The sequence below is a fragment of the Sus scrofa genome, chromosome 13 (genome assembly GCF_000003025.6).
Source record: "Sus scrofa isolate TJ Tabasco breed Duroc chromosome 13, Sscrofa11.1, whole genome shotgun sequence".
Classification (NCBI taxonomy): domain Eukaryota; kingdom Metazoa; phylum Chordata; class Mammalia; order Artiodactyla; family Suidae; genus Sus; species Sus scrofa.
Genome location: NC_010455.5, coordinates 22,796,455 through 22,824,021, shown reverse-complemented (window position 1 = coordinate 22,824,021; position 27,567 = coordinate 22,796,455). Strand labels below are relative to the sequence as shown.

The 27,567-nt window shown below is 44.3% G+C and overlaps 1 protein-coding gene across 4 annotated transcripts in view; it reads right to left on the bottom strand.

Moving 5' to 3' along the window:
- Positions 1 to 27,567, bottom strand: part of CTDSPL (CTD small phosphatase like) — a 121,038-nt gene that overhangs the window by 4,752 nt on the left and 88,719 nt on the right. For 2 of the 4 annotated variants that reach the window (XM_003358363.4, XM_021071661.1), the window contains exons 3-7: positions 21,729 to 21,761; positions 14,142 to 14,243; positions 10,959 to 11,015; positions 7,578 to 7,670; positions 3,878 to 4,063 (exon numbers count right to left, since the gene is read on the bottom strand). In XM_003358363.4, coding sequence (XP_003358411.1) covers positions 3,878 to 4,063; positions 7,578 to 7,670; positions 10,959 to 11,015; positions 14,142 to 14,243; positions 21,729 to 21,761 — 471 coding nt within the window. Of the gene's footprint in view, positions 1 to 3,113; positions 3,567 to 3,877; positions 4,064 to 7,577; positions 7,671 to 10,958; positions 11,016 to 14,141; positions 14,244 to 21,728; positions 21,762 to 27,567 lie in introns of those variants that run through there. The other 2 variants (XM_005669358.3, XM_003132112.5) reach the window with 2 other exon arrangements.

The following is a 27,567-nucleotide window of genomic DNA, read 5'->3' as shown; positions in this document are numbered from 1 at the left end:
AGTGATCAGACAAAATTCAGGATATTCTGAAGCTGGGGAAAGATAGGATTTTCCCTTAGTTTTACACATAGGGGTGGGGAGGCTAGTGGGTAGTAGCTAGGGGTGCAGAGAAGAGCTATAAAAAAAAAACAAACTTAGGGGAATCCAAAAAAGTTTAAAAGTAATATTTTTGACCTTTTCACAAATCTAGAGGCTGCTTAGAAACCTACAATTCATTATGCAATTTAAAAAAATAAATGACATAAGGATTAAGCAAAAATGACTACTCCTGGGGAAGGGGCAGAAATGGGAGAGAGGAAAGCAATGGACCTAAGACTTCTCTGAATTTATCGTTGTGGATGATTTTACCGTTAAACCATGTAAACGTGTTACATAACTGAGTTAAAATGAAACCATTAAGGGGAAAAAAAAAAAAAAGCAACAAAGAATGAACCTTAGTGTAGGAGTTCCACTTCTGGCTCAGCGGAAATGAACCCCACTAGTACCCATGATTCTGGTTCAGTGGAAATGAACCCAACTAGTCTCCATGAGGATGTGGGTTCGATCCCTGGCTCCGCTCAGTGGGTTAAAGGATCTGGCATTGCCATGAGCTGTGGTGTAGGTAGAAGACATGACTCAGATCCTGCGTTGCTATGGCTGTGGCATAGGCCAAAAGGTACAACTCTGATTTGACCCCTAGGCCTGTGAACTTCCATATGCCAAGGGTGTGGCCCTAAAAAGAAAGAAAAAAAAAAGAACCTTAGTGTATATAAGGTTAGTGACGTGACCACAGACAGGATGATTTCAAATGATTCTGAAACAGAGTACTCTGCAAATTTCTCAAAAACCCTAAATGCATTTAATTGTCTTATTAATAGTAATATTAAAACAATGCTATCTTGAAACTATTAAGCATATACTATAGAATAAATCAAATATGTAATGATGTTAGTATCTTTAGGAATCAAGAGTTTCAGCATAAGAGAAGGAGACACAAATACAAAAAACCAAATTAAATAAAAACTGTTACAAGTGAATTGGAAAACCAATATGAATTTATGAATTTCTTTTCACTCTAAAAATAAGTATATATTAGCTCTGCCCGGTTAGAAAGGGCTGGGAGCAAATCCCAGTTACAGTGAGAATCCACCCAAACTCTGGTCTCTAAATACCATTTTCACTCCATAGAAAAATGGCTGATTCCAGTGCTAGAGCCAAGAAGTGGACAAGATGAGCTTGGAACATCTTATTGGACCAGAAAGCAGGAAGCTATCAAAGATTATTGTTACTTGAACGGGCATCTGCTGGCCAAAGATGAACATTTGAATGTACTAAAGAATAATAAATTGATTAAATTATAACCAAAAAAACTCCGTGAGTTCATAATGGTATCCAAAAAAAATCCACTACTTTGGGCATTTGTTAGAGCATCACCTCATCACTATGAAAACTGCAGAATTAAAGAAAAAGAACCAAGACTTCACTCTGACTTCCTTGTTCAAACATTCAAATAATTTTAGGGTAACCAAGTAGTCAATGAGAGCAAGTTCAATTTGAAAAAAAAATAGAGCCAATCCCTGTTGTGGGATTAGTGGGTTAAGAATCTGATTAGTGTCAGCGAGGAAGCAGGTTCAATCCCTGGCCTCACAAAGTGGGTTAAGGATCAAGCACTGCTGCAAGCTGAAGTGTAGATTGCAGATGTGGCTTGGATTTGGTGTTGCTGTGACTGTGGTGTAGGCGGTCAGCTGCAACTCTGATTCGACCCCTAGCCTGGGAGCTTCCATACGCTGCATGTGCAGATGCAAAGAGGAAAAAAAAAAAAAAAGAATTCCAGCCAATAAATGCAGAAAGGATGACAGAATTTAGAAATCACCATTTTGCAATTCCTAATGAAACAGCAGATGTAGCTCAAAGGATCATCGACAACTGCTCAAATTTTTAGATGAAAGGTTGATGGGAAATTTAAAAATGGATGGATCAGGCTGACAACAACTGACACCAGAGATCAATTTAAAACCTTTCTTAATAATTTTTTTTTTAAATTTGTCTTTTTAGGGCCACACCCACGGCATATGGAGGTTCCCAGGCTAGTGGTCCAGCTGGAGCTGTAGCCGCTGACCTATACCACAGCCACAGCAGCGTGGGATCTGAGCCACATCTGAGACCTACAACGCATCTCACGGCAATGTCAGATCCTTAACCCCTTGAGCGAGCCCAGGGATCGAACCCGAGTCCTCATGGATGCTAGTCGGGTTCACTAACCACTGAGCTACGATGGGAACTCCAATCTAAAACCTTTAAAAGTGAGGGTGGTTGGGGAGCTTAGGGTGAATAGATACAAACTATTGCCTTTGGAACGGATTAGCAATGAGATCCTGCTGTGTAGCACTAGGAACTATGTCTAGTCACTTATGATCGAGCATGATAATGTGCGAAAATAGAATGTGTACATGTATGTGTAACTAGGTCACCATGCTGTACAGTAGAAAAAAATTGTATTGGGGAAATAACTATCAAAAAAAATAAAACCTTTAAAAGTAGGACAACCTGACATTATATGCCTTGTGATGTGGTACCACAGAAAGTACACAATACCAAAGCATGTGTGGACCTTCTTTGGATTCTGAATCAAATGACCCAAATGTAAGAAAACATTTCAAGATGACAGGAAAAGAGGAGTTCCTGCTGTGGCTCAAAAGTTAACAAATCTGCATCCAGGAGGACTCAGGTTCAATCCCTGGCCTTGCTCAGTGGGTTAAGGATCTGGCATTGCCATGAGCTGTGGTGTAGGTCGCAGACGTGGCTCGGAGCCTGTGTTCCTGTGGCTGTGGCGTAGGCCAGCAGCTACAGCTCCGATTTGATCCCCAGCCTGGGACCCTCCATATGCTGCTGCAGGTGTGGCCCTAAAAAGCAAAAAAAAAAAAAAAAAAAAAAAAAAAAAAAAGAAAAACAAAGACTGGATATTATTAAGTAACTGTTTTGTCAGATGTGATAAGGGAATTAGGATTATGCTAAAAAGTAACTCTTATCTGTTAGACACTTCACAAAATACATTACGGTGAATTTGATCAACTCATTATATTGAAATATAATAAACAATGACTATACACTAATTAAATCTCATTTGAACTCTATTTTTTTTTTTTTTTTTTGGTTATAAGTTGAGAACAGAGTTCTAGCCTCAAAGAAAAGGAGCTTGGGTAGGCTTTTGTTGAGTCTGAGGTCTGGGCTTGGGCAGACGTATCCTCTCTGGACAAGCAGTCACCGGCGGGTATGTCCTTTCCTCCCTGGAAATGAAGGGCAGGAGGTGGGAGGGCATCTCTCCTGCTCTGGGTCAAGCTGCCATGCTTCAGGAGTTTTATGTAGGAAATGTTCCCACTGTCTGCTTTTTAGACATCATTACAAGGTGGTAAAGCCTGGTGGCCTTATCTGAAGACCTCACTGAAGTGTTTTATTCATTCTTAATACTTCTGTTGAAGAGGTCACCTAGGCCTTCTCAGTCTTCAGGGGTCACAAAGTCCTGGGCAGCTGCCCGCTCCAGGAGGCTAATGACAGATGGAATCTTCTCCGTCACAACGCCAAAGATGCTAAGAAGATACAGGCTCATTCAGCACTCACCCATCGCAAGCACTGTTCTAAGTGCTTTTCATGCCCTGCCACACTGAATCCTCCCACAACCCTATGAGATCAGTAGGCCTATAGCCCCCATGTGACAGATGAGGCTCAGTGAGGTTAAAGAACTTGGTCAAGGTCATGGAACTGCCAAGTGGCAGGACTGGGAGTTCACTAAGGAAAAGGCCAAGAAACCCTAGGCAGGTGCTTGAAGGTAGAAAAGGGGTGCCACCTGGCTAGAGAGCTCAGATCGCGGTCCGTGCCCTTTCTCTTGGGGGCTACTTACTGCATTCTCAGGATGGAAGATGTACGAGGCAGGAGAATTGTCCACGATGATCACTTTGCTCAGCTCCCGTCCCAGGCGACTCAGGTCTTTCACATAGTTCCCACGATGGAAAACACAGGATTCTCGGAAGAGCCGGGCCCGGAACACACCCCAGCGGTCCAGCAGGTCAGCCACGGGGTCTGCGTACTGGAAATCAGGTGTCTCGGTGAGGGCTGGGTGCCCAGAAAAGCCCAGAAGCCCTGACCTCCTGCCGCAAGATCCACATTACTCTTCTAAAAAGGGATTTAAATAGTTGGGTATGTCTCAAGATCCTGGTTATTTTCCTGACACCCTGGATTCTTCTTCCATTTCTCTCACTTCTCATATCCAATCCATCAGAAATTCTTGTCAGTTCCAACTCCGAAACTGTCTTGAATCCGCCAGCATCTCTCTGCGCCGTCACTGCCCTCGGTGGGGCCTCTGTAATCTCTGGCCTCCAGAAGAGCCTCCCTCTTCCCCTCGGGCCTCCTTTCCACCCATTCACCTCGCAGCTGTCAGGGCGGCTGCAGGAAGACATCTGTCAGACCACATCACTTCCTGCTGCACTGGAACGTGGACCTCGCTTCCTCAAAGGATTCTGAGCAGCCACAGAGCACAATTCCTGCTGCCTCTGAGCTCCACCTCAAGTCACTCAAGCCACCTGGCTTTGCACATGGTCAGAAACTGCACCAGCGTCTCCTCTGCATGAAACACTCTCTCCCAGCTCTTTGCATGAGCTTCTCCTTCTGCCTCCTCATTTTTCAGACCTCGGCTTCCCTGACCACCTCCCCAGCCTGCCTGCACCCTCCTCCCTGGATACTCACTGGCCTCACAGCCATTGTGCCTCCATAGACCTCACCACCACCTGTGAGATAACTACCTTATGATATGTCCCCTGTCAGGTCCTAGGCCTTGCCTGTCATGCTCCCCACACTATCCCTAGCACCTTCTGGGTACCCACGTCATGGTAGGGGCTCAGGAAATATCAGTTTCATCAGTGAAAGAAAGAGCAGACCGGGAATCTGGCTTGTGAGCAAAAGGCCATGCTGCCCCCCAGAAGTGCTCTGGGCAGGTGCTCCGCCCAGCCCCTGTCTGTCGTAGGGTGGTGCCCAGACACCACTTCCATTTAGGTGAAGCCAGGAGGGTCAGGGGAGGGAGTATGAACCCCACTCACAATGGAGGCTCATCCTGGTAGACCCTTTCTCAAGGAATTTCCCCAAAGTAGGCTAAAGATAAAGAAATAAAGAGGTTATTTTTGAGGGAAAAATCTTCATAAATAAAGATGTCGACAAGACTGGATCAGATTGAGTGGCTGGGGCTGGAGGCAGCTCCAAGCTAGGTGAGGCCATGCCTCAGCGCCACAACCCAAGTGAGGGGCACAGCCAGGGGTTCCTAGGGGCCCAGAGGCTCTGCCGGGGAGGTGGGAGGTACCCAGGGCTGGTGGTATTGGGAAGGCCAGCAGTGGGAGACACAGCAGCCCAAGTGCAAGCAAAGGCCGGCCCGGCTGCAGGATGCAGGGCTACACGCAGCACCCTGGCTCCATGGGCAAGTCCTTCTCTTTCCAGAGACAACCTGGTGGGGCAGAGTCCAGGAGGAGGCTGGATTTCCTGCTGACCAAGGAGGGGGAGCTCAGGGCACTGCAGTTTTCGGCTGGTGAGGGTAGCTGGGTGTCACATGGGCTTTGGAGGGGGCTGTGACTCTAGCTAGAAAAGATGATTAATTTCCTCATAATCCTTAACGCTGGCAGTGGCATACATCTTTCAAGAGAGTGCCTGAGTTTGGGGCTCCAGGCCTTAGAGATGAATGTGGGGAAGGTAAACTTCATGGCGGGCAGGGACTGTCTCGTTTGTCCTCTTCAAGATCCCTAGCACCTAGCACAGGGCTTGACACACAGTAGGTATTAAATACACACTTTCTGGGGGACTGAATGAATGAAGGACACTGAGACGAGAAAGCAGGCACTGAAGGGCTCTGACTGCCAAGGGTTGCCATAGGCCCCTGGGTGGCAGGCCAGGAGGTCCTCTGTATCAGTGGTGCAGGCCAGGGGCTGAGCCTGGAGCCAAGAACTGGGGAGGACCACCTGTCAGCAGAGCTTGTGCACCAGGGAGGAGAGAAGCTAGAAGGCTGCCCTTGGGGGCTGATTCAAGGGAGCCAGCCTGGAGTAGCAGCCAGAGAAGGGCTGAAGAGACAGATGGAGGGGCAGGTGGGAGCGGTCCTGGAAGAGAGATCGAACAAGGATGTTTAAGCGAGAGCTGGGGATGATGCCAAGTAAGAGAGCTTTCAATCTTGCGGAAGGAAAAACAGCTCTCAATCCACTGGCACCTTGAGCTTTCTCAGCACCCCCAGGGCACTGTCAGAGGAGCTGTCGGGCACGACGGCACAATTAGTCTTGGTACTGTTCATCTGAGAGTACCCACCAGGGATGAGTATGCTCTTCCTGAGGCCACGCCCTCTTTTTAATATGCAGAAATCGGCCCAGGCTTTGGATTCCCTCCACCAGCCCGTGCTTTACGGCCTCGTGGGTGATGAGCCTGGCAGGATGTGAACAGGTTGGACTCTCTCTTCTCTCAGCCATGACAACGAGATGGCCCAAACCAGCAATGCCCAGCACTAGGAACCTAGGGGAAGACTCCCTTATACGCAGTGAAGGGAGCCACCCAGACACAGAACATGGGGGAGGAAGCTGTCTGAGTCCTTGGAGCAGGTCTGGAGACAGGGAGATGGCTCACCTGGGACCCATCATCTTTGGGGCCATTCAGGGTCCCTCAGAGGTCCATGGACACACTGGCAGTGCCACCAACAAATGGATGGTGTTGGCCCCATCAGGCTCAGGCTTTGAGACACGGTCATGGCAAGGATCTCTTCCGGGGAGCCAGCCCTGTGAACCTGCTGGTTTCCTCAAACAGAGGGAGAGGGCAAAGAAACCACTCTCTTTGCTCAGAGTCAGTGTGCACACTGGGTCAGAGAGTCACACCAAGCCACAGGACCAAAACATATGTGAAAGATTTTATCGTGAATAACGGTGGTAATAAACAATGAACACCAGAAGCACTTACCATGTGACAGCACCCAGCACAATGTGTAGAACACAGCAGGTGCTCCACAGACCCGTGCTGAGTAGGAGTCAGGCACTGTCTCAAGCTCTTTATGGGTGTTATTTCATTTGAGCCACCCAATGAGGCAGATGGACTCATCTCCATCTTACAGGAGAAACTGAGGCAAGAGAAGGGAAGCAACTGGCCCAAGGGCCCAGGACCGGGGGCAGACAGAACTCTCATTCCACCCCAGCAGGTGGATGAACCTTTAACACTTACCTCCCCCTGAAACCCATGGAGGCTAACCCCAGGGAGTGGAGGCCTGAGTCTCTAGTGTTTGGTTGCCAGTCAACAGATGGGATGCAGATGCCCTGTCAAATGCTGGACATGTCTGGCTTCCTGGTCGGTGGACAGCCAGCTTCTGTGGCTGCATGCAGCTACTTCATGGAGCATTTGTTCCCAGAGCTCCTGTCACTATGGTAACCCTGAAGCCTTTCAGGCTGGTGCTGCGCATATGGTCTGTATCCATCTCATCTGGGGTGGGAACCTGTCACCATGGAGACAGCTCCCCTCACCTTAGCAGAGGGGAGCTTGACAGACAGAGGGCAGGGGTGGAAGGGCTGGATGGAGCTGGCAGCAGGACCCACCTTGGCCAAGCTGGCAGTAAAAAGCACACACTCGAAGAGCTGCCCCATCCTCTGGAGGAACTCGTCCACGTGTGGCCGCTTCAGCACGTACACCTGCAACGGCAGGGACAGCACACTGGTCAGTCATAGCTGTCCCTGGGGATGGCCTGGGGCCCAAATGCCCTGAGAATGGAGAATTCCTAACAAGGTTCCCTCCTCTTTCCCCCAGGCCTGGTGCAGTCAGTACAAGGGCTGTGTGGTGCTTCAGACCAGATGCGCCTCAGACTGGGCTCTGGGTCTGAGTTCGGAGCAGATGCCCTTCCCAAGGGGGAAAGGGAGGCTGGCCATGCTCTGGAGGGTCTGGGGGACTTCCAGAACCAGCGGGCAGGAGGACTGGGCCTCATCTGTGTGAAATGACTCCTTCATTTTGCATATGCTCTGGGGTAGTCTTTGTGGTGGAGGTCAGAGCTTAGTCCACAGCCCAGCAGGTCTTGGATGGCTCTAGTTGCTGCCTGCTCTCCCTAGAACACCTCCCTCCCCAGGAAGGCCTGCAGCGGAGGCGCAGGCCCAGCAAAGCCACAGGAAGGCCCTTCAATGTTGGCTTGGGAAAACGTCTACCTGACACCACAACGTTAACTCTGTTTGGGTCTCTTATAGAAGCAGATACCTCAAGGGACGTGAAGCCAGGCTACTCCCAGGCCCCAGTAACCAGCCATCAGAGGGCAAAGAGCAGCCTTTCCTAGAGTGGCTGGTCTCTGCTTCTGACTGGGGAGCCTGAACCATGGAGCTAGGAGAGAGGCAGAGCTGGCGAGAGAAGATAGAGGAGGTGGGAGGAGGAAAGAACTAATTAAAACTTGAATAAATTCATTTGAAATCAGCTACTTCCCTAAAATAATTCAAACCTGTTAAAATTCAATTTGATTCATATTCACTGAGCCCCAGCTCTGAGCTCAGCCTGAAGCAGTTACAAAGATGAATGGAACGCAAGCCTTGCCCTTGAAGAGCTCACAGTCTAGAGCAGACATACAGAAAAATATATCAAAATAAATATGCATAATGAAAGCTGTAGTAGAAGGATAATTAAGGACCATTACCCCCCATCTCAAGGGGAAGGAATCACAAAAGGGGACATCTGACCTGGACCTTGAAGGATAAATAGGAGTTCACCAGGCTGATAAGGATGAGAAGTGAGCTTCTAGGCAGAGGAAACAGTATGAATGTGAGACCTAGCCTGAAAACACTTGGGGTATTAGAGAATGGTCAGAGCTCTGCATGACCAGCCCTTCAGAGGCAGTGATAGAAGAGGAGGAGAAGAGGCTGAAGATGAAGTGTGAAAAGCAGGAGTATGTTGGGACTGTGATCAGCAGATGAAGCAGGCTGTACACTCTACAGGAAGAGTAACAGAGGGGAATGGGGCTCTGCCCCATACAGAGGAATGTACACAGACACAGGGCTTGGAGGGAAACCCGTGCCTGATGGAAAGGATGGGCGAGCATAGGTGTGGGGCTGAGAGGGGAGTGAGGGGCCAGAGAAGCAAGATGTCCTGGGACAGGGGTGCCAAGAGGGTTCCGAGTTGCTGAGAGGCCTGGGTGGGGCCTGAAGGCAGGGCCTGAGGCCGTAGTAGCTCCAGGCTCCCCTTTGCTCATGTGACTGCTTGGTGCTGGCTGTGGGTGCAGCCTGCAGTCCTCAGTCTCCCTGGAATGCTGCTCAGAGAGGTGAGCTTTGCTACATGTGAAGGGCAAGAGACTGGTTTTGGAACTCTGGTGTTGGTGCGTCTGGCAGAGAGGAGGGTCCTGGGCCCGGAGGCTGGCATCCAGGCCCGCGTCCGCGTGCAAGTAACCAAGAATAGGCCCCTTGGGACCTGCACAGCCTATCCTGGGTTACTTGAACGAGGCCACGGCCTTCGCCAGGGCCTTGGTCCCGCTCTGGGCGCCTGTGGCTTCATTCCCTCAGGAGAGAGAGTTTGTGACCCCAGCTCTGGGGTATCTACCGCCAAGTGAATTACAGCACAGTCTGGAGAGCTGGGGGAACTGGCCGGCTCCTTGGAGAATGGGCTGGCCAGAGCAGATCGGGACACCAGGGCCATGCTCATAGTCATGAGGAATGAAGGATTAATTTCTCTCCTAATTCCTACCATGCCAGTGGGCAGCCTCTCCTTTGTTCATTTTGTAACATGAGCCAAGATAATAAATGCAGAAGTCTTAACTGCTTCTCAGATGCTGAGTTAATTCGGCTGATGCTTCTGCAAATGTTAAATGCCCAAGTACCTGCCATTTTGGCTCCCTGATGACTTTTAAAAGCATGAAGTGTGGAATCACTAGGGAAAGCGCTGCCTTTCCCAGGGATGGGTTCCCGGCAGGACCTTCTGGCAGGGGAGGAGAAGAGCCCTGGGTCAGGGGCAGGAGACTGAAGCTCTCATGTTTATTCTTCCTATGGTATGACCTTGAACTAACTCTCTCTCCGGCTGAGCCTCAGTTTCCCCCTGTGAACAACGAGGTGGCTGGGCCAGCTGATTCCCAAGCTCTGACACCCTGCATTCAAGGGCAAAGACGTTACTGACATCATTAAGGAAAGACATCCTGCTTCAGCCCAAGGTTCAAGCACCAAGGGAGCATTTTTCTCCTGAGATATAAACACACCAGGCCAGAGACTCTCCATTTAAGACCTTGGGATTGACAAGGAAGATGACCCTGTGATCTTGGAAGATGATCATCCCTGTGGAAAACCTACAGTGTTTTCCTACCATGTGTCCAGTATTTCATAAATGAAACTATTCCCGGAGGGGCTTCATGCAAAAAAAGGAAAATAAGGAAAAAAAAATCAGAACAAAGATGCATGCCAACTGACTAAGGCACCTTTATTTAAAGCTGCCTGCTGATCCAAAAATGTCCCCCCTTCCTCCTTTCCCTTTTGGGTTGGGTTTTGCTAAATATCCACTGGCAACAACGATGCAGAAGAGACAAGATCAGTCTGGAGTGGCTGGCATTGGAAATGGACAACTTTCCCCCAGAATCTACTGTAAGTGGGTGACTAGTGACCTTTTCCTGTTGTCTGCGAGAAGGGTAGCCAAAAGCAATTACATGGAGAAATTAAGTAGACCATCAAGCACGGCCAGTGGGGGACAAGGAAACTTCTAAAAGTCTGCATCAAATCAAAGTAACATTTGAACTTGCAACCACATCCAATATTGACAAATAGATTATAATTTCTATTATAAATTCAGTGTAAAATTCATCTAAGTGAAAAAAAAGCAGAAAATCATTGCATTTTAAAATAAAGTTTGCTTCCTTTTGATTTAGTCATAAAATGATTACTGAAATGGGAATTTAGAAATAAAGTTCATAGGAAATGTAATTCCTAAAAAATGCGAACTGAAACTCAGATTTAGCTTTGATTTCTTACCTGATGTATAGTTCCATCGATTTCAACGGGAACAATAAAATCAGCATTACTAATAGGCTAGAGAAAAAAGAAACTATAATTAGTATGTCTCAAAGAACAAAATAAAACTGGGCATTTTAGCACCAAAAAAGCTTGCCTGGACCAATGTTTTTATTACGGGAAAAGACAGTTCAGGAGGATGCTGAAGCAAGTATGCCTTGGTTCCTCAAAATAAACATAAGGAAGAAAGCACATTATTTTATGTTCTGAATACTGTTACATTTTCAGCATCTTGGTCCAAACTCTTAATCACCTGCTTGGCCCTAACGACAAAGTATGGCATACCTGGTTTGGGAGCAGGGCTCCTCAAACTCCCTATTTAGTCCTTCCAGGATAGCAGGAACCTCTGCTGGCCACCAGGGGGAGGAGGTGAGAGTGTGAAGGTCCCTGAAGACAGTGCTGTTTGCTGAGGGGGGAGGGGTATCATTTGCACTAGACTCACAAGTACAGGCTGCCCTGTGAGGGACTGCTTGACAGATGCTTGGCAGGACATGGACCCAAAGCAAGGCCATAGATATGTGGGTTGAAGTCAGAGGCCAGTGACCACGACCTTGGGCAGGCTCTTTTCCCTCTGGACCTCAGTTTCTCCTATCTTCCACAGCTACAGCAATGGGTCTGATGAGTGCCCACGGCTCCATTCAGCCCTAGGCATCAATGATTTTAGGCCTTGACTGGTACAGTAGGGAGAGACAGCCCACCCTAGACTGCTCAGCTCTAGGTAATATAATACCTAGCACTTTTGCATATTTAAAGTAACTCTGACAATATATACTACCTAGCATTTGCACAAACTTTGGCATATTTAAAACAACTCATTGACAATATGAATTTGAATGACACAAAATTCGAATATGATTTTTTGGTAATCTCTGTTCTCAGTGATGGACTCATAGACAGTTCTAAATGGAATTCCACAAATTAGGTAGAAATGAACAGGCCCAAGAGAACCACCACACCACAAACCCTTGGGACAAGCAGGAGAAGGACAGAGGGAGGAAGAACATGTGTGTGGTGGCCACTGGGCAGGGATACGGGATACAGGGTCTCTGGTCAGAATCCAAACTAGCGCCTGCCTTTAGGCCCAGCACTATACACACATGTTGTTCACTGATATGTAAACTGTAAAACGTGGAAAATACGAGATCACAGAACATTACTCAGCACTCAGTAGAGAATGTGAGGCTTAAGATCATAGCATCTTCACTCTGATAGCTGGAAGGCTGAGTTTGGTATTTTATAATTTCATGACTAAAATACAGAATCGAGCTAGACAACAAAAGACTGAAGGAAGAAACTCTCACAAGGCATGAGACTATGGAGTCATGTTTCACAGAGTATATAATAAGAGGAAAACAGCTCCCAGCTCAGAGCAAGGACCTGCCCTCCATCCTGCACTGGGGTAAATAAGGCTGGGCCAAAGCCAGGGCTGTAAACTTGGGTCCACAGGCTTGGGTGTTATACAGCTGTATGGTTTCAAGGAGAGCAGTTCACATCTTTCAGATTCTCAAAGAGCTGTGAAATACCCAGAACATTAAAAACCATATAATAAAGAATATTCTGCTTGCAAATGACAGCAGGCCAGGGAGGGAAGCAATGAAGAGATGCTGTTCGCATCAGCCTACTGCATCAGTGTCCTCTGAGCAGGCCCTGGAGACAGCAGGGGCTGCTAAGACCCTGCCTCTGGAGCCAGAAACTCTCTGTAATCTCGGGCTGTGTGACCAGCAATGCCCACACTCCCAGAGCTGCCTGGAAGGAAGCTGCCTATGCTGCAATGGCAGCTGACCCCTGCTCTAAAGGGCTTTCCTCCTGAGGGACTTGAAAAAGTCCTGAGCATCCTGCTCACAGGGGAGAAAAGGCTTCCCATGCTGTTCAGAGTTGAGCTGGGATAGAAAGTCACTGCAGCTCCAGGACCAGCCCTGGAAGGGTTGTGGGGGTGGGGGTGGGGCTGGACAATGATGGACAATGTCCCTATTGCCCCCGTGGCCAGCCAGGTCCTGTCTTGCTGCCAAGGCTGAGTATAGCCCTGCCTCCATTCGCCAGAGGACTCTAGGACAACCACCTGGCCTTGTTCCATCATGGAGGATTCTGCCTAGAGAGAAGCAGGCCCAAGGAGGGATGTTTCTGAAAGAATTTGATGGCTCTTCTGCTTCCCAGACAGCTGTCAAGGAATGACTGGCTGGTGTGACATACACTCCATCTTAGATGGTGTCTTTCATGTCTCTCGGCAAAGAAAGGGGGGGTTACGGGCTGGGGGCAAAAAGAGAAATGTGGTTTAACTGGCTAGTGACAGTAGAACAGTTCATTGCCAGAAATACCCTAATGAAAATAGGATCAGGACCCTAAACACCCGCTTCTTTTCCCCAACACACCAATCCCCTATTTCCAAACCTTTTCATCACCTCCTTCTTCTAAGCAATTTCAGAAAATGGAAAAAGGATGATCTCATTTCTTAGTAGTGTCGGGACAGCTGTTTCTGCACGGAGGCTCTTGGGGAATCTGGAGTCTTTGCTGCTCCTCTGGTGGGAGATGGACAGAGAGCAAGGGAGGTCGTGCAAATGGACACTCTCTTAGCTATGAGGCTCGTGAAAAGTCCCAGCATCTTCTTGTCAAGACAATGGTCAAAATCAATGGCTAAATCTGTTCAGATGCCATAACTCTGGACGTCTTCAGAGTTGGACATCTTCCAAAACTTGGTCTGGGAAAATGTCCAGGAAAGTAGGCTGCTTGACACTTTTCAACAGTGCCTCCCTTTGCCCCTCCCAATAAAACATACAGCCCATACAGCACTCTGGCTACCCTGACAAACACACAGCAGTGTCCTAAAGTACTGATGGCCTTGTGGCACCTGAAAAGTAATTCTGCAGGGGGTAGAGTGTTGGAAAACTCAAGTCTCATAAGTAAGAATGAGGTCTCCAGGATATTGGCAGCCCAGTGTTTTTTTTTTTTTTTTCCTGCCAAACTATGTTAATATTCAACTGCTTGAGTTAATGTTCACCTGAGTTAATAAGCAACTATTACTGGGATTTCTTGATGAACAGTGAGGTTATATGCCAATGACCACATGCTTTCAGCCTCTCTATTTCTCCTTTTCCAATACAACTGTGACCAAATCACAAAGATCATTAATTGTTGATGCTGATTTACCTTAAATGAACTGTGCACCAATGTTTCATCTAAATCAATGACCACACACTTCTTCCCATAGTCAAGCACCGTCACCTCTGGAAGGAGGTATTTAGCTGGTGGCTAAAAGGGGAAAAAAATATCATTACCTTTATATAAAAGATAAACCAATTCCCTTATCATTGTATTATACTAAGTCAATGAAACCTCCTTTTGAAACCAAACGTTTAAGTGCCTGGTCAAGCACATCATTGAATTTTATTAAAAACAGTAAGAACAAGCAGTCTGCAGTTGCAGTTTACCAAACAAATACTGTGTCACATCTGAATGGTTATTATGAGGGCCTGGGCTTTGAAGCCAGACAAACTTGGGTTTGAGTATGAGCTCTATTTGCTTCTCGGCTGTAAGTTGAGATAATAACACCTACCACGAAAGGCTGTTATCAACTATAATTGCAGCAAAATGCCCAGCAGCATCCTGCCTGGCACATGTACAGTGGCTTTAGTTATTATTAAAATGGACTACATGAAAATAAATGCTTAATTATAACAGTTATTCTAGCCATGCAGGCCCATATTCTGAGGTCCTATTTCATCTGAAATTCACTGTGGTATATAAGTATATTTTAAAGCAACCTAAATGTCCATCGACAGAGGAGCAGATAAAGCAGAGGTGGTGCATATACATGATGGAACATTACTCAGCCATAAAAAGGAATGAAATAATGGCATTTTCAGCAACATGGATGGACCTAGAGATTATGCTAAGAGAAGTTAGTCAGACAGTGAGACACAAACGTCATATGCTATTACTTGTATGTGGAATCTAAAAAAAGGATACGATGATCTTTGCAGAACAGATACTGACTCACAGACTTTGAAAAACTTATGGTTACCTAAGGAGACAGTTTGGTGGGGGGAGGGATGGGGTAGGGGTTTGGGACAGAAATGCTATAAAACTGGGTTGTGATGATCATTGTACAACTATAAATATAATAAAATTCATTGAATTTAAACCCAAAAAAGTATATTTTAGAGCTACATTGGCCCACAGCTTTTTTTTTTTTTTTAATGACTGAAATCTCCAAAAAACTTTAAGAGAAACTATAGAACCACCAGGAAAATGCAATGCGAACTGCCCCTCGATAATAGAAAACAGAAATAAAACTGGTCCGTGAACCCTGCGTTGTGCCTGCCCCACTGTGCTATATAATATTTTTTTTTTTCTAGGGCCGCTCCCGCGGCATATGGAGGTTCCCAGGCTAGGGGTCTAATCGGAGCTGTAGCCCCTGGCCTACGCCAGAGCCACAGCAACGTGGGATCCAAGCCGCGTCTGCAACCTACACCACAGCTCACGGCAATGCCGGATCGTCAACCCACTGAGCAAGGGCAGGGATTGAACCTGCAACCTCATGGTTCCTAGTCGGATTCGTTAACCACTGTGCCACGACGGGAACTCCCAGTGCTATATAATATTGATGAATATGGCATTTTCATGCCTTGGAGGGATAAAATGTCCCTGTCTCTGGAAGTTACATTTTAATCCACTTGCTGTGTGTTAACCAAAAATCCATTTACATGTCCTTGTAGTAGCTTCGAATCTTACGAAGAAGAGGTCATAAAGAGTTAATAAAATGCCAGGTATCTCCAAGCCAATCTTGATCTTGACACTCCATCTTGATGTAGAGTATTTATTTCTTGGGCCATGCTTTCTTCTAGAAATGATGTGCAGTATTTCAGTTTATTTTGTGGCATATTCAGTATCCAATGTTAACGAGTTATTTTTTGCCCTGGAGGAAGGTCAAGCTCTGTTCCATTTTTAACGCAGAGCAAAACACAAGAAAATATCTGTCCCTAGCCACTGAAGAATGGACAATTTCGCTTATCCAATAAAACAAGAAAAAAAGAAATCAAGAGGTATTTTCTTTAAATGGCTATTTCTTTTCCTTTTCTTTTGGTCTCAGTTGAACATCAGTCAAGGAATTAGAGTTAGTTTTGGACTTTAGCTTGTTCAATAGTGAATGCAATGTAGGCGGTCAACAGATTAGGTAAATCTGCAAGTGCAATGATGTCTTGGCTGAAGGGATTGTCTAGGGCTGAGCAGGAATGAGGGCACGTGTGGGGACAGGAACATTTCTAATGCCAGGTGGGCTCTTTCTACTGAATGTGGGTGTTTCATCCTCTCTAACACCACCCTGATGGCCTATCAATAACCAAGGCTCTAGTTCATGTTTACCAAGCAGCATCCCTGACCAGGTGGGCACTGGGAAAAGACATGCCTTAGATTTGGGGCATGGGATCCAGGGTCCTGGAAAGGACTCTGTCCTTCATTACACATCAGTAAGCAAGCAGGTTTTATTTAAAAAAAAATAAATTTGCAAGTAGTTGTTCTTTATCAAAAAGAGGTTTAAAAAGGCAGGGTGCCCTGAGCCCAACAAATGAACATAATAGAGAAGACTGGGGTTATTTCTATTGTGTGGGCCATAGCAGAAAGCAATTGTGCGACTAGAATAAAATTTGTCTTTGTTTTTTTTTTTTTTGTTGTTGTTGTTTGTTTTTTTGGCTGTGCCTGCAGCATGTGGAAGTTCCCAGGCTAGGGATCAACTCCACGCCACAGCAGCGACCTGAACCGCTGCAGTGACAATGCTAGATCCTTAACCCACTGAGCCAGCAGAGAGCTCCTGTTTTCATTTCTTCTTATACAATTATGTAATAAACATACTCTCACTGTAAAGGACACACACCTAAAACACAAGTATTTCCTCTTCCACGTCCCCTTTCTCCTTTCCCCAGATGCCTCTCTTTTTAGCTTGATGTGTAATGGGTTAGATTTTTCTCTATGACTTTATATGCTAAAACAACATTTTAACTTTATGTAATTGTTAGCCTGGAAAATAAGGATCTAGAACGTCTATTCCCAGCATATCGGAAAACATCAAAGATCTGCCAAAAGTGGCTCAGTTTTTTTCCAAACCTGAGAATAAAAGTGACTTTCTTCGCATATTTAACCCACACTTTACAAGCATTCTCTGAGTTAACAGTAAGGAAAAAGCCTCACTGCATTATTCTAAGGGAGAAAAGAACAAGCAGCGTGAGAGGCAAAGTAAGCAAGCTATTGATTTAGCATTTGTGCTGCAGAGAACAAGGCCAGGCTGGGGCAATGCGCTAGGAGGGCTCCATTAATCCTTCCCCCATTTCCTAAATGCACACAGCTTCTCTGACTGAGAGCCTGGCTCTTAACAATGCAAATTCTTCAGACCCATGGTAAGAATTCTTCTGGACAGCTGTGTCCTGGAAACACATAAGGACACTGGATAATTGCACTAGTGTTTTGTTACTTCAATTGATCTGTTCAGGTGATGCTTGAATCATTAACTAAAAACATGTCCTGAGGCAAAATTTCTCTCAGGCCATTGTAAAGTTGAAGAACAAGAATAACATTAGTTAACCAAAAGAGCCTTTTCTAAACAGAAAGACTTGCTTCAAAGCACAGGTGGGCACTGCCAGGGAGGTAGGAGTGGGTGTAAGAAATCCTGGGGCGGGGATGAGGGGAGGTTTGGGGAGGGCGTTCATTCCAGTGCTCCTCCTGAGACTGGATGTGAAATTCCCTATCCTTGGTGGCCAGCCCTGGCAGCCAGGAATATTTAATCTAAGGTACCCACCTCATAACACACCCTCACAAACCTTATGAACAAAGTGCCTCTTCTTGCTACATTGGATGGCTGTCTGTGCACTGACTTCTCAGGCTCTGAGTCTGCACCCTGTGTCCCTGGAGCCTCAGGGCTCTGGGCAGAGCTCTCAGGGCTGCTATGGAGGGAGCACATGCAACAGCTCTAACTAGGAGCTGTCTTGCTTATACACTCTCCAGAAGGTTTGGTGGAAAAAAGTATACTACTGCTTATTAAAAGACCTAGGCCAACAGCACAGAAACATAACTGGTAGAAAGCAAATTTTTCCTCTCCCCTTTCAGCATTTTTGGGCTCAGCTTCACTGTCAGCCATGCACTGTGAGCATGAGAGTGGTGTATAACTCGAGCAAAAGGGCGTAAAAAGTAGGTACAGGTCTCACTGGAGCCAAAGTATCCGAGTGAGCACTTTCAGCATTACCACTGAACTTCATGGTTTCTGAGCTTATTCCTCTGGACTTTTCATTTCCCTTCAATACCCTTCAATACCTGACCTTTACTGGAGAAACCAGCTGCTAACCAGATATATTAAGGGGTCCAAATTGCAGTTTGAAGCTAGGAGTACCAAGTAGAAGGTTTAAGATCAAGTCCAGATAAAGAAGGCATTTCCAACAGGTGTACAAAAGATGGGTTACTCAGTAAATGATGCTGAGACAGCTGACTTGCCACCTGGAAAAGGAAATAAAGCTGGATTGCTACTTCATGCCCTCCAATAACAAGATCCAGAGGGATCAAAGATTTAAGTGTAATGATGAAACCACTAAAATACCAGGAGAAAATGTAGGTCAAGGTCATAGAATGAGGAGATCTTTCTAAGAATGACATAAAGTTCAGGAGTCAAAAAAGATAATTCCCCTACATAAATAACACTTCTTTGTGGCCAAAGGGATTATAAACAAGGCCAAAAGGTATACCAAAAATTTGGGGGAAAGTGCTAATTGCCCCAGAGTTTAGACAAGAAAAAGTATAAACTCTAGAAGAAATGAACAGGGAAGAAGAAATACATATATGGACAATAAACTTGTGAAAATATGTTCATACTCATTCATGAAGAAACGCAAATAAATCGATACCGTTCTTTACTTTCAGATTAGTAAAGATTAAAATACTTGATAATTACCATTTTTGATAAGGGAATGGACAATCCCATATACCTTTGGTGGGATGTAAATCAGGCTTTGGAGGATAATTTGGCTTTTATCTACCAAAAATGCAAAACATGTCCTTTGATCTAGCATCTCTACAACTAGGAACTGATCACCCAGATATTATTGCTCAGGTGAAAAACACATACGCACAAGAATACCTGTAATAGCACAAAAGTGGAAATAAGGTAAACGCCATCAAATACATGTAAAACAATGCGGTAGATCGTTAGGTACTAATATTTGGAAAGATGTTCAAGGTAGCTTGCTAAAAGCGAAAAACAACTTGCAAAATTCTCATTTGTTTAAATATGCCTGTGTTGATTTAGCAAATTTCTGGAAGGATACATAGCAAATATTAAAAGATTTACTCTAGGGAGTGGGACCAAGCCAGGGAATTTTTTTCCCCTGTTTTAATCTTTCAGTATTTTTTAAAATCATGAGTTTGAATAATGAAAAATATGAATAATGAACTGAATAATGAAAAAATAAGCTTAGTAAAAAGATCAAAAGACCAAGCCTACACATACAAACAGCAGCATGAAAATTTAAAAAGGGGGATTCCTGAAGGGAGCAGCAGAGATAAGGACCCTAGCTGGATCTCCTCTGGGCACTCACAGCCTCAGGGGCACCTTTCATCTTCAGGGCCTAGGAAAATCTTTGAAGGGGTGTCAAACCTGGTTTGCAGGCTCAGCACAAGCCTGGATTTCTGCTCCTATGTGGCAGTACTCCAAGCTCTCAGGGGCTCCCAACACTAACCACGTCACTATGTGGTCCCAAAAGTGCAGGGCTAATGTTTATAGGACCTGAGGCCTCAACAGATGGGTGCAAATTTTGCAGGGGACCCCAAGGCTTGAATCCTCGGGCAGAGCTAGCCTCCAGATGGACTTGGGCTCAGGGCTGCATGCTAAGCAGTTAGTGGGGATCAGACAGTGCCCATCCAGAGAACTGCTTTTTGGGAGGTGATAATTCAAAGATGCAAACTACTTTAGCTAGGCTTTATTTTCCTGCAAGACATTTCAGATTCATCAGCTCTTACCCAATGTCTAACAGGTAGGAGGAGTTAGCAATTTAAAGACCTAACACTGGGCTAAATTATACAAGGTATCTTTTTCCTCTGGGCTATTTAATCCCAGGATTCTAAGAAGAGATTTGTGGGAAAAGGGTCATTTTTCTGTTTTGACTCTGCCAAATGCTCTGATGCAGCACTTAACTTTATACATGGCTATGAATTAATTCTGAGAAAAAACAGGGCTATCAGAGTATCAGAGATAGGGAGAGAGATGCCAACTGCTGTCACCTGTTGAATGTAGGCCCCTTTGCAGGAAAAATATACAAACTACTCTGTATAAAGATTAAAGAGAGATCTCTGCTATCAATCCCATTGGGTATCCTATTCAAACACTGGATAAAAGTCATGCCGACTGATCCATCTTTTTGATCAAAGTCAGTTCCCAACAAAGCCCAACCCCTGGGCATGCTGGCAAAGTCAGAATTACTTCACAAACCCCTGCACCTTGTTAATCAATGGAAGTTAAAGTTGTGAAAAAAATGCAATTATCAAAAACCTTTTGGGCAATTTATAAGTGACACATGCCTTACCAAATTTGGAGTCAAACTGTACTCAGGAAATCCATCATTTCTTTCAATGTAAGATTGTCATGTCTCTTGGATGTTCCCAGGAAATATGTGAAATCTGAACCAGAGAATCTCTATGGATTAAAACATCAATTTATGGACACCTTAAAAAACCTAAATCCTTCTCTAAAGACACAGGACTATTTGAGAGATTTTGTTTGATGTCGACATCTCAACTACACATTTCTTTGGGGAGTTGGTCCCTGTTCTGCTCCTTGCTGACTGGCCTAAGGCTTCACGGCTCTGCTGGCAGAGCAGAAGGAAGATAAGGAGTGGCAGGACAGCATCTGTCTGAGAGGTGGCTGGTCCAGGCCTGTGCTAGGGTCAAACACTGGTGCAAGACTGAAAACAGAAGTTGGTGGCCCAAGGGGGCACCTGGTTTGGGGCAGAGCAGCAGTACGGCCAGCTGGCAGGAGCTGGGACAGGGGGTGGCATGAGAGGGGAGGTCCTACAAATTCAAGGAGTTGGACTGGGATGATTTTTCTGATCTCAGAGCCATGGCCAAGCGACACTGTTGAATAGTCAAAAACTGTCTGTTCCCCTCGAAGGAGGGCCTCATGAACCCAGTGCACTGTTGCAAAGAACCCTGATGAGGCAAAAGTACTTTCTCCTAGTCTACGGAGTGGGGCACTGCTGCCTTAGCTTATTCAGTGCCCGGGCGGCCTTTTGCAGAGAGAAAGGTGAGAATCTGGTTTATAGATGCTGGTTCCATTGCTGTTCCTGAGAAAAGAAATTTGTACAGAACTTCCTGCTCACAGTTTAAAATGTGGCTTCACCTTTTTTTTTTTTCTTTTCATGGCCACACCTGCAGCATATGGAACTTCCCAGGTCAGGAACTGAATCTGAGCCTCAGCTGCAAACTGTGTCACAGTTGTGGCAACACCAGCCCCTTAACCCACTATGCCAGGCCGGGATTGAACCTGCACCTCTACAGCAACCCAAGCCACTGCAGTTGCATTCTTAACCCACTGTGCCATGGTGGGAACTCTCGCTTTTTTTTTTTTAAACACAACAGAGCTGTTTATACCACATGATTAAAACTCAATATAAGCAAGAACATTTAAAAAATCTTTTATAGTAGTATGCCCAAAGCTACAAGACGCTATGAAGGTTTAAATAAAAATTTGATAAGTATACATACACTTGGTATGGGAATGACCTGCCTCTGGTCACCCTGAGGAAAAAGAAAAAAAAGTCATTGTCAGGTTTAAAGAGACATAGATCACATTCTCAAAAGAAACTTCAAAGCACTCTCAAGTACAGCAGGCACATGACTGCTCACTCTGTACCCGGCGGTATTTAATGAACAGGAGGAACCCAAAGGTTTTCCACCGTTAGGGCCCTGGATTCTACGCTGCCTTCCAGACAGCCTCTCCCCTGACAAACCAGGCCAGGTCCCTGAGGCTCATAAATCATCTTGTTTATTTAAATAGTGCCTCATTTACTCCCAGGAATTTAATCCTTAATTGAAAAGTTAAAAAAAAAAAAAAACCCAAAACCGAGCAACCCATATTTTACTTGATCCATGAATCTCTTTAATAACTGGCTTGTTTCTTCTTTTAAGTAAGTTTTTCCCTAAAAGACTTAAGTCATTACAATATGCAGGGAAAAGAAGACAGTTCCATCAGACAATGAGGAACCCAGTGGCCACCTGGGGTCGGTCCTCTTTGAGGGGAAGACTGGGCAGAGGGTACAGGCAAGGTGCAAAGTTTCCTCCAAGGCCAGAGGCATGGAATGGATTTCCCATTAAGGGGAAGAGAACCTATATCTGTACAGAGTGTTCAGAGAATTCAGGCTCTGAGGAAGGGCTTCAACCATTACTTAACCCTGGAATGTCAGCCATTCCAAACCTGGTTGTTGGAAACACATCATTTTAGCATCATTAAGAAAAGCTAATAAAAGAACATATGTGTCTCCACTGAGAATTCCCAGGGTCTGTGTCTCCTTTTCTTCTTCAGATGGTGAGATGGGAGGTAATGAACCACAGTGTCGTGGTCCCTGATGAGATGCACTGTTCCACGTTCTCTCACATTGAAGGATTTACCAAAGTGTACCCATTTTTATTGAGGAGTCACTGGTGACTGGGGTCTCATGGGAAGGCACCATTCCTGACTGTCAACAGTGGCAGGTGGCTGACACCTTTCTCAGCTCTGCTCGACTCAAAGAACCATTTAGCAACTTCCTGACAATCTCCAGCCCCTCGTCATCACCCCTGCAGTATGACAGCAACTGGAATCTGCTTCCACATCCACTGAGCTTGAGTTTTATGTTCCAGGTGTCCTGACCAGGTGAGCACAAAGGGCAGAGTCACCCCACTTTGATACGGCTCGTTCTATGGGGTCTGGTTTCATACATGGAATAGTCACAGATTATGCAAATGATGCACTACTCAGAGTTAACTTACTTCTTTAAAAAGCCACTTAGACAAATGTTAATTGAAGGAAGTTTTCATGAATGAATACTTGGTCCAGGAAGCTCTCATCTCTGCCAGAGGAGCTGCCTCTAAAGGCCTTTATTCTCTGGTAGATGCAACTAAGGGTTCCAGGAAATCTTCCAGGGGTACAAAACCATCTTCTCATTTCATTTAAGCAGGTATTAGTTAAAAATAACTTTTACTATGACAGCAGTGATTCTTCTCTTTTTTTATCCTCTATAGGCTTAAGGTAAAAACTATGTCCCCTTTATTCACAGTGATTCTCTACATCAATGATTTTTTTATTATTATTATTTTATTTTTATTACTCAAATGAATTTATCACATCTGTAGTTGTATAATGATCATAACAATCTGATTTCAGATTTTTTTTTTTTTAATGGCTGCATCTGCAGCATGTGTAAGTTCCCAGACCGGGGACTGAATCAGTGCCACAGCAGTGACCCAAGCCACTGAAGTGGCAATGCCAGATCCTTAACCCTCTGAACCAACAAGAAACTCCCCTACAGCAATGATTTTTAAATTTGGGCAGGGAGAGTTTGAGGCAAGTACACTGAGGGGGAGATATCTGAATGGGGCTGTGATAAGGTTTAGAGTGGAATCTCGTCATACAAATTCCACTGATATATTTTGCTACACCAATATAGCGTAATGTTTAATGTCTCTTAAGGCAAGTTATCTCTTATTATATTTTCCTAAAAATTTCTCAGATATTCTTAGACATTTTTTCTTCTATATAAAACTTAAGTCTTCCTATCCAGAAGCACAGTACATTTCTCACTAATAAGCACTCAAAACTTTTTAATGATTCTCATTTTTTGGTAGTATTTTGGGTTTTCTATGTAAATAATCACACCATCTACAAATAAAACTGGCTTTGTATCTTTTCCACACGTAGACCAATTCTTTCATTTTCTTGTCCTATCACATTAGCCTGTACTGCCAATGGTTCTCCTGTTGTTTGCTGTTTATTTCTAGAAGATAGCTTTTGACCATGTTAAATGGTTTTCTTCTATGTATCTGACTGTACTGTTGATTGGCATTTAAAGGTATATGGCTATTATACACTTCATTCATTAGATCTTTTATCAGAAAATGTCACTCTTTCTCTTTTTTAATGCTGTTAGTTTTTGAATTTGGTTTTGTCTGATATTGATTCTTTTGCCTTTTCTTTATTTGATCTGCTTTGTACATTTTGCCCATCTCTTTATTTTCTAACTTTTTATTTATTTATTTATTTTTTTTGGTCTTTTGTCTTTTTGTTGTTGTTGTTGCTATTTCTTGGGCTGCTCCTGCGGCATATGGAGGTTCCCAGGCTAGGGGTCCAATCGGAGCTGTAGCCACCGGCCTACGCCAGAGCCACAGCAACGCGGGATCCGAGCCGCGTCTGCAACCTACACCACAGCTCACGGCAACGCCGGATTGTTAACCCACTGAGCAAGGGCAGGGACCGAACCTGCAACCTCATGGTTCCTAGTCGGATTCGTTAACCACTGTGCCACGACGGGAACTCCCCTAACTTTTTTTTTTTGGTTTCACTGTATATTAGATGCTGGATCAGAAACTATTAGCCAGCTACCCTAACAGTTTTCTTTCTGGGCACATGGTAGGATTACACTTATCCATGTTTCTTAAAGTTAGGTGTAATTATGTGAACTACTCTGGACAATAAAATGTAAGTTGAAACAAATCTTGTTACTTCTGAGCGAAAATTTTAACAGCCAGTGTTCACCAAATTCCTTTTCTTCCTGATGTGAACAATCGTGGAAGCAAAATATGGGCCTTCCTTAGTCTGGTCCATGAACGAGGAGGATAAGACAGAGTTATGTAATATAATAACACTAGCTATTAGTCACATGCGACTACTTAGCACATGAAATATGGCTAGTCCATATTAAAATGTGTAAAACATACATCAGATTTTGAAGAATTAGTAAGATAAAAGAATGTGCATTTTATCTCAGTGATCTTTTTTCTATTGATTACACACTGAAATAATATTCTAGATATATTGGATTAAATAAAATCTAATATTTAAAAAAATTTTATGGCTGCACACCCACTGCATATGGAAGTTTCCAGGCCAGAAATTGAACATGTGCTGTCACAGAGACAATGCGAGATCCTTAACCTGTTGTGCCACAGCAGGAACTTCAAAAAATACATTATTAAATCCATTTTATCTTTCCAAAAAGATTTAAAAGATGAGGCTACTAGAAAAACTTATATAACACATGTGGCTCACACTATATTTCTATTGGACAGTGTTACAGAACAGATGGCCCAACAAAACCATGATAAACTTGTAATATGAGAGAAAAACAAATTTTTATTGTTTCAAGCCTTGGGGGATTTGAGGCTGTTACTGAGCATGACTGAACTCACACTGACTCTACATCTACTCAGTCATTCTTTTCTCCTTTGTGAAAAGAACTCTGATATTGTTGGGAGCAGGAACCTGAAGGTTTAGATCTGGCCAATAAGACATCAGGTTTTGATGGTTTCCTGTGAAAGCATTTACTTTCCATAAAAGGGACAGATATGGTGAGTGCTACTCCTCCCTCTTGTCTTCCCTTAAATGTGGAGATGATGTCTGAAGCTTGTGATTTGAGAGTATATATAACAAGCATGAGAATGAAAGCAAACATGCCCAGGACAGTGGGCCAGAAAGATCAAAAGACTGAAGAACAGAAAGAATCTGGGTGCCTGATGGCATCAACAGGCATCTAAACTCACCCCAGCAACTGCCAGACTTAGGCTTTTTATGTAAGATAAATAATCTCCTATTTGTCTAAGTCATTATTTGTCAGTTTTCTTTTACTTGCTGCCAAAATCATTTCTACCTGAAATAGGTATATTCTTGGCAATAGTATCCAGCTGAATTTGTCAAGCCAATTTGATAAAGTCTTGGTCTTTTGTTAGGAGAATTTGGTTCATTAAACTTGGTATTATGCCTACTCTGTTAGGCTTCCTATTTACAATATTACTTGTTCTTTTTCCCTTTCTTTAATTTTGATCACTTGTTCATAATTCTGTTCATTTCCCCTTTCACTCTCTGTGAATTCTCAGGATCTATTTTCTAATTGTGCTACAGTTCTATTCCTAATAATTGTATTTATTTCTATGTTTTCTATAATTATATTATAGCTGAATATCAATCTCACGTAGGTTTTCTTTTGCTCTCTTGAGAAATCATTCCATATCTGAAAATGTACTTCTTTTGCCTTAATAGATAAATGATATCTCGGTCACACACAGAATTTTCCGTTTGTAACTCTTCTCAGTAGCCTGTAAACATTTTTTTTTTTTAATTTTTTCATAGTCTTGCAGTATTGCTGATGAGAAGTCTGGTACTAGTATAATTCTCTTTTTGTTTGAAAACATCTTGTTCTGGTAGCTTGTAAAGACTTTCTCTTTATACTTAAATTTCAGAATTTTAACCATATATCAAGGCACGTGCATCATGCTTGCCCCCACTAATTCTGCTGTAGATTTGATAAATTGTCTCAGTCTGCATATTCAAGGTTTTTTTTCAGTTCAAGAAAATGTCTTCTATTATTTATTATTCGTCTGGAATTTCTATTACTTGCAAGTTAGGTCTCCTAGATGCCTTTTCCCTGCTTTCACAACGACCATTTCTGTGTTTCTGGCCTGAATTGCAAGATATTTCTTGCACTTGCTCTTCCAGGACATTAATGCAGTTCTCTGCAGGGACTATTCCAACTCATTTTCTTAGTGCATTCACTGAATTTTTGTATTTAGAAATCAAGGGGTCTTTTAAGTTCTAAAAGTTATTTTTGAACTCAAAACTCATTTCTTGAACTATCATCTTTTGAGTGGTCTACAAAAGTTTTCTTCCGTTAGTCCTATCTCAGTAAGGGTGCCAAATGCTAGATTTTCAACTTGGACTTCCCGGGCTGTGGTGAATGGGGGAGCACTTGAGGGCCGGGCTGTATTCATGGCCTAGCAGAGCCTGAGTTGACAGAGCAAAAAACGGGGAAGAGAGTCCCTACACTACTGGGCTCCTGTAGGGCAATTCAGCTCATCAGTACAGCCCCTCCCAGCACCTCCAGTGGGCAGTGCAGGCCCTTTCCAAGGGGTCTGCAGGCTCCCACTGGCTGGTTGACCTCACAGGACTACATATTTCAAATCTTCATCTTAGAACTCTAAGAGACGCAAGCATTTTCCTTGGTTGGTGGTTCCCTGCTTCTCACTCAGTATCAGAGAGCATGAATCCTGTGCCTAATCTTTCTCCTGGAGAAATGAGGAAAACTGTAGGCCCTGATGTACTTCCCAGGCTCCACCAGAAACCTCACCTGGGATTATCCAGAAAGGGAATTTAAATGGTCAGAGCCACATGCTCAAGCTGTCATCTTCCCAGAATCCTCTTCTACACATTCACATGTACTTTCAAAATAATCTATTTTCTAAACACAAAACCAATTTAAGCTTCTTTGTGAAAACTGGGAAAAGAAAAAAGAAAAAAGAGGTAGAACCCTATAAACCAACTATAATGGAAAAAATAAAAATCATTAAAAAAGAAAAA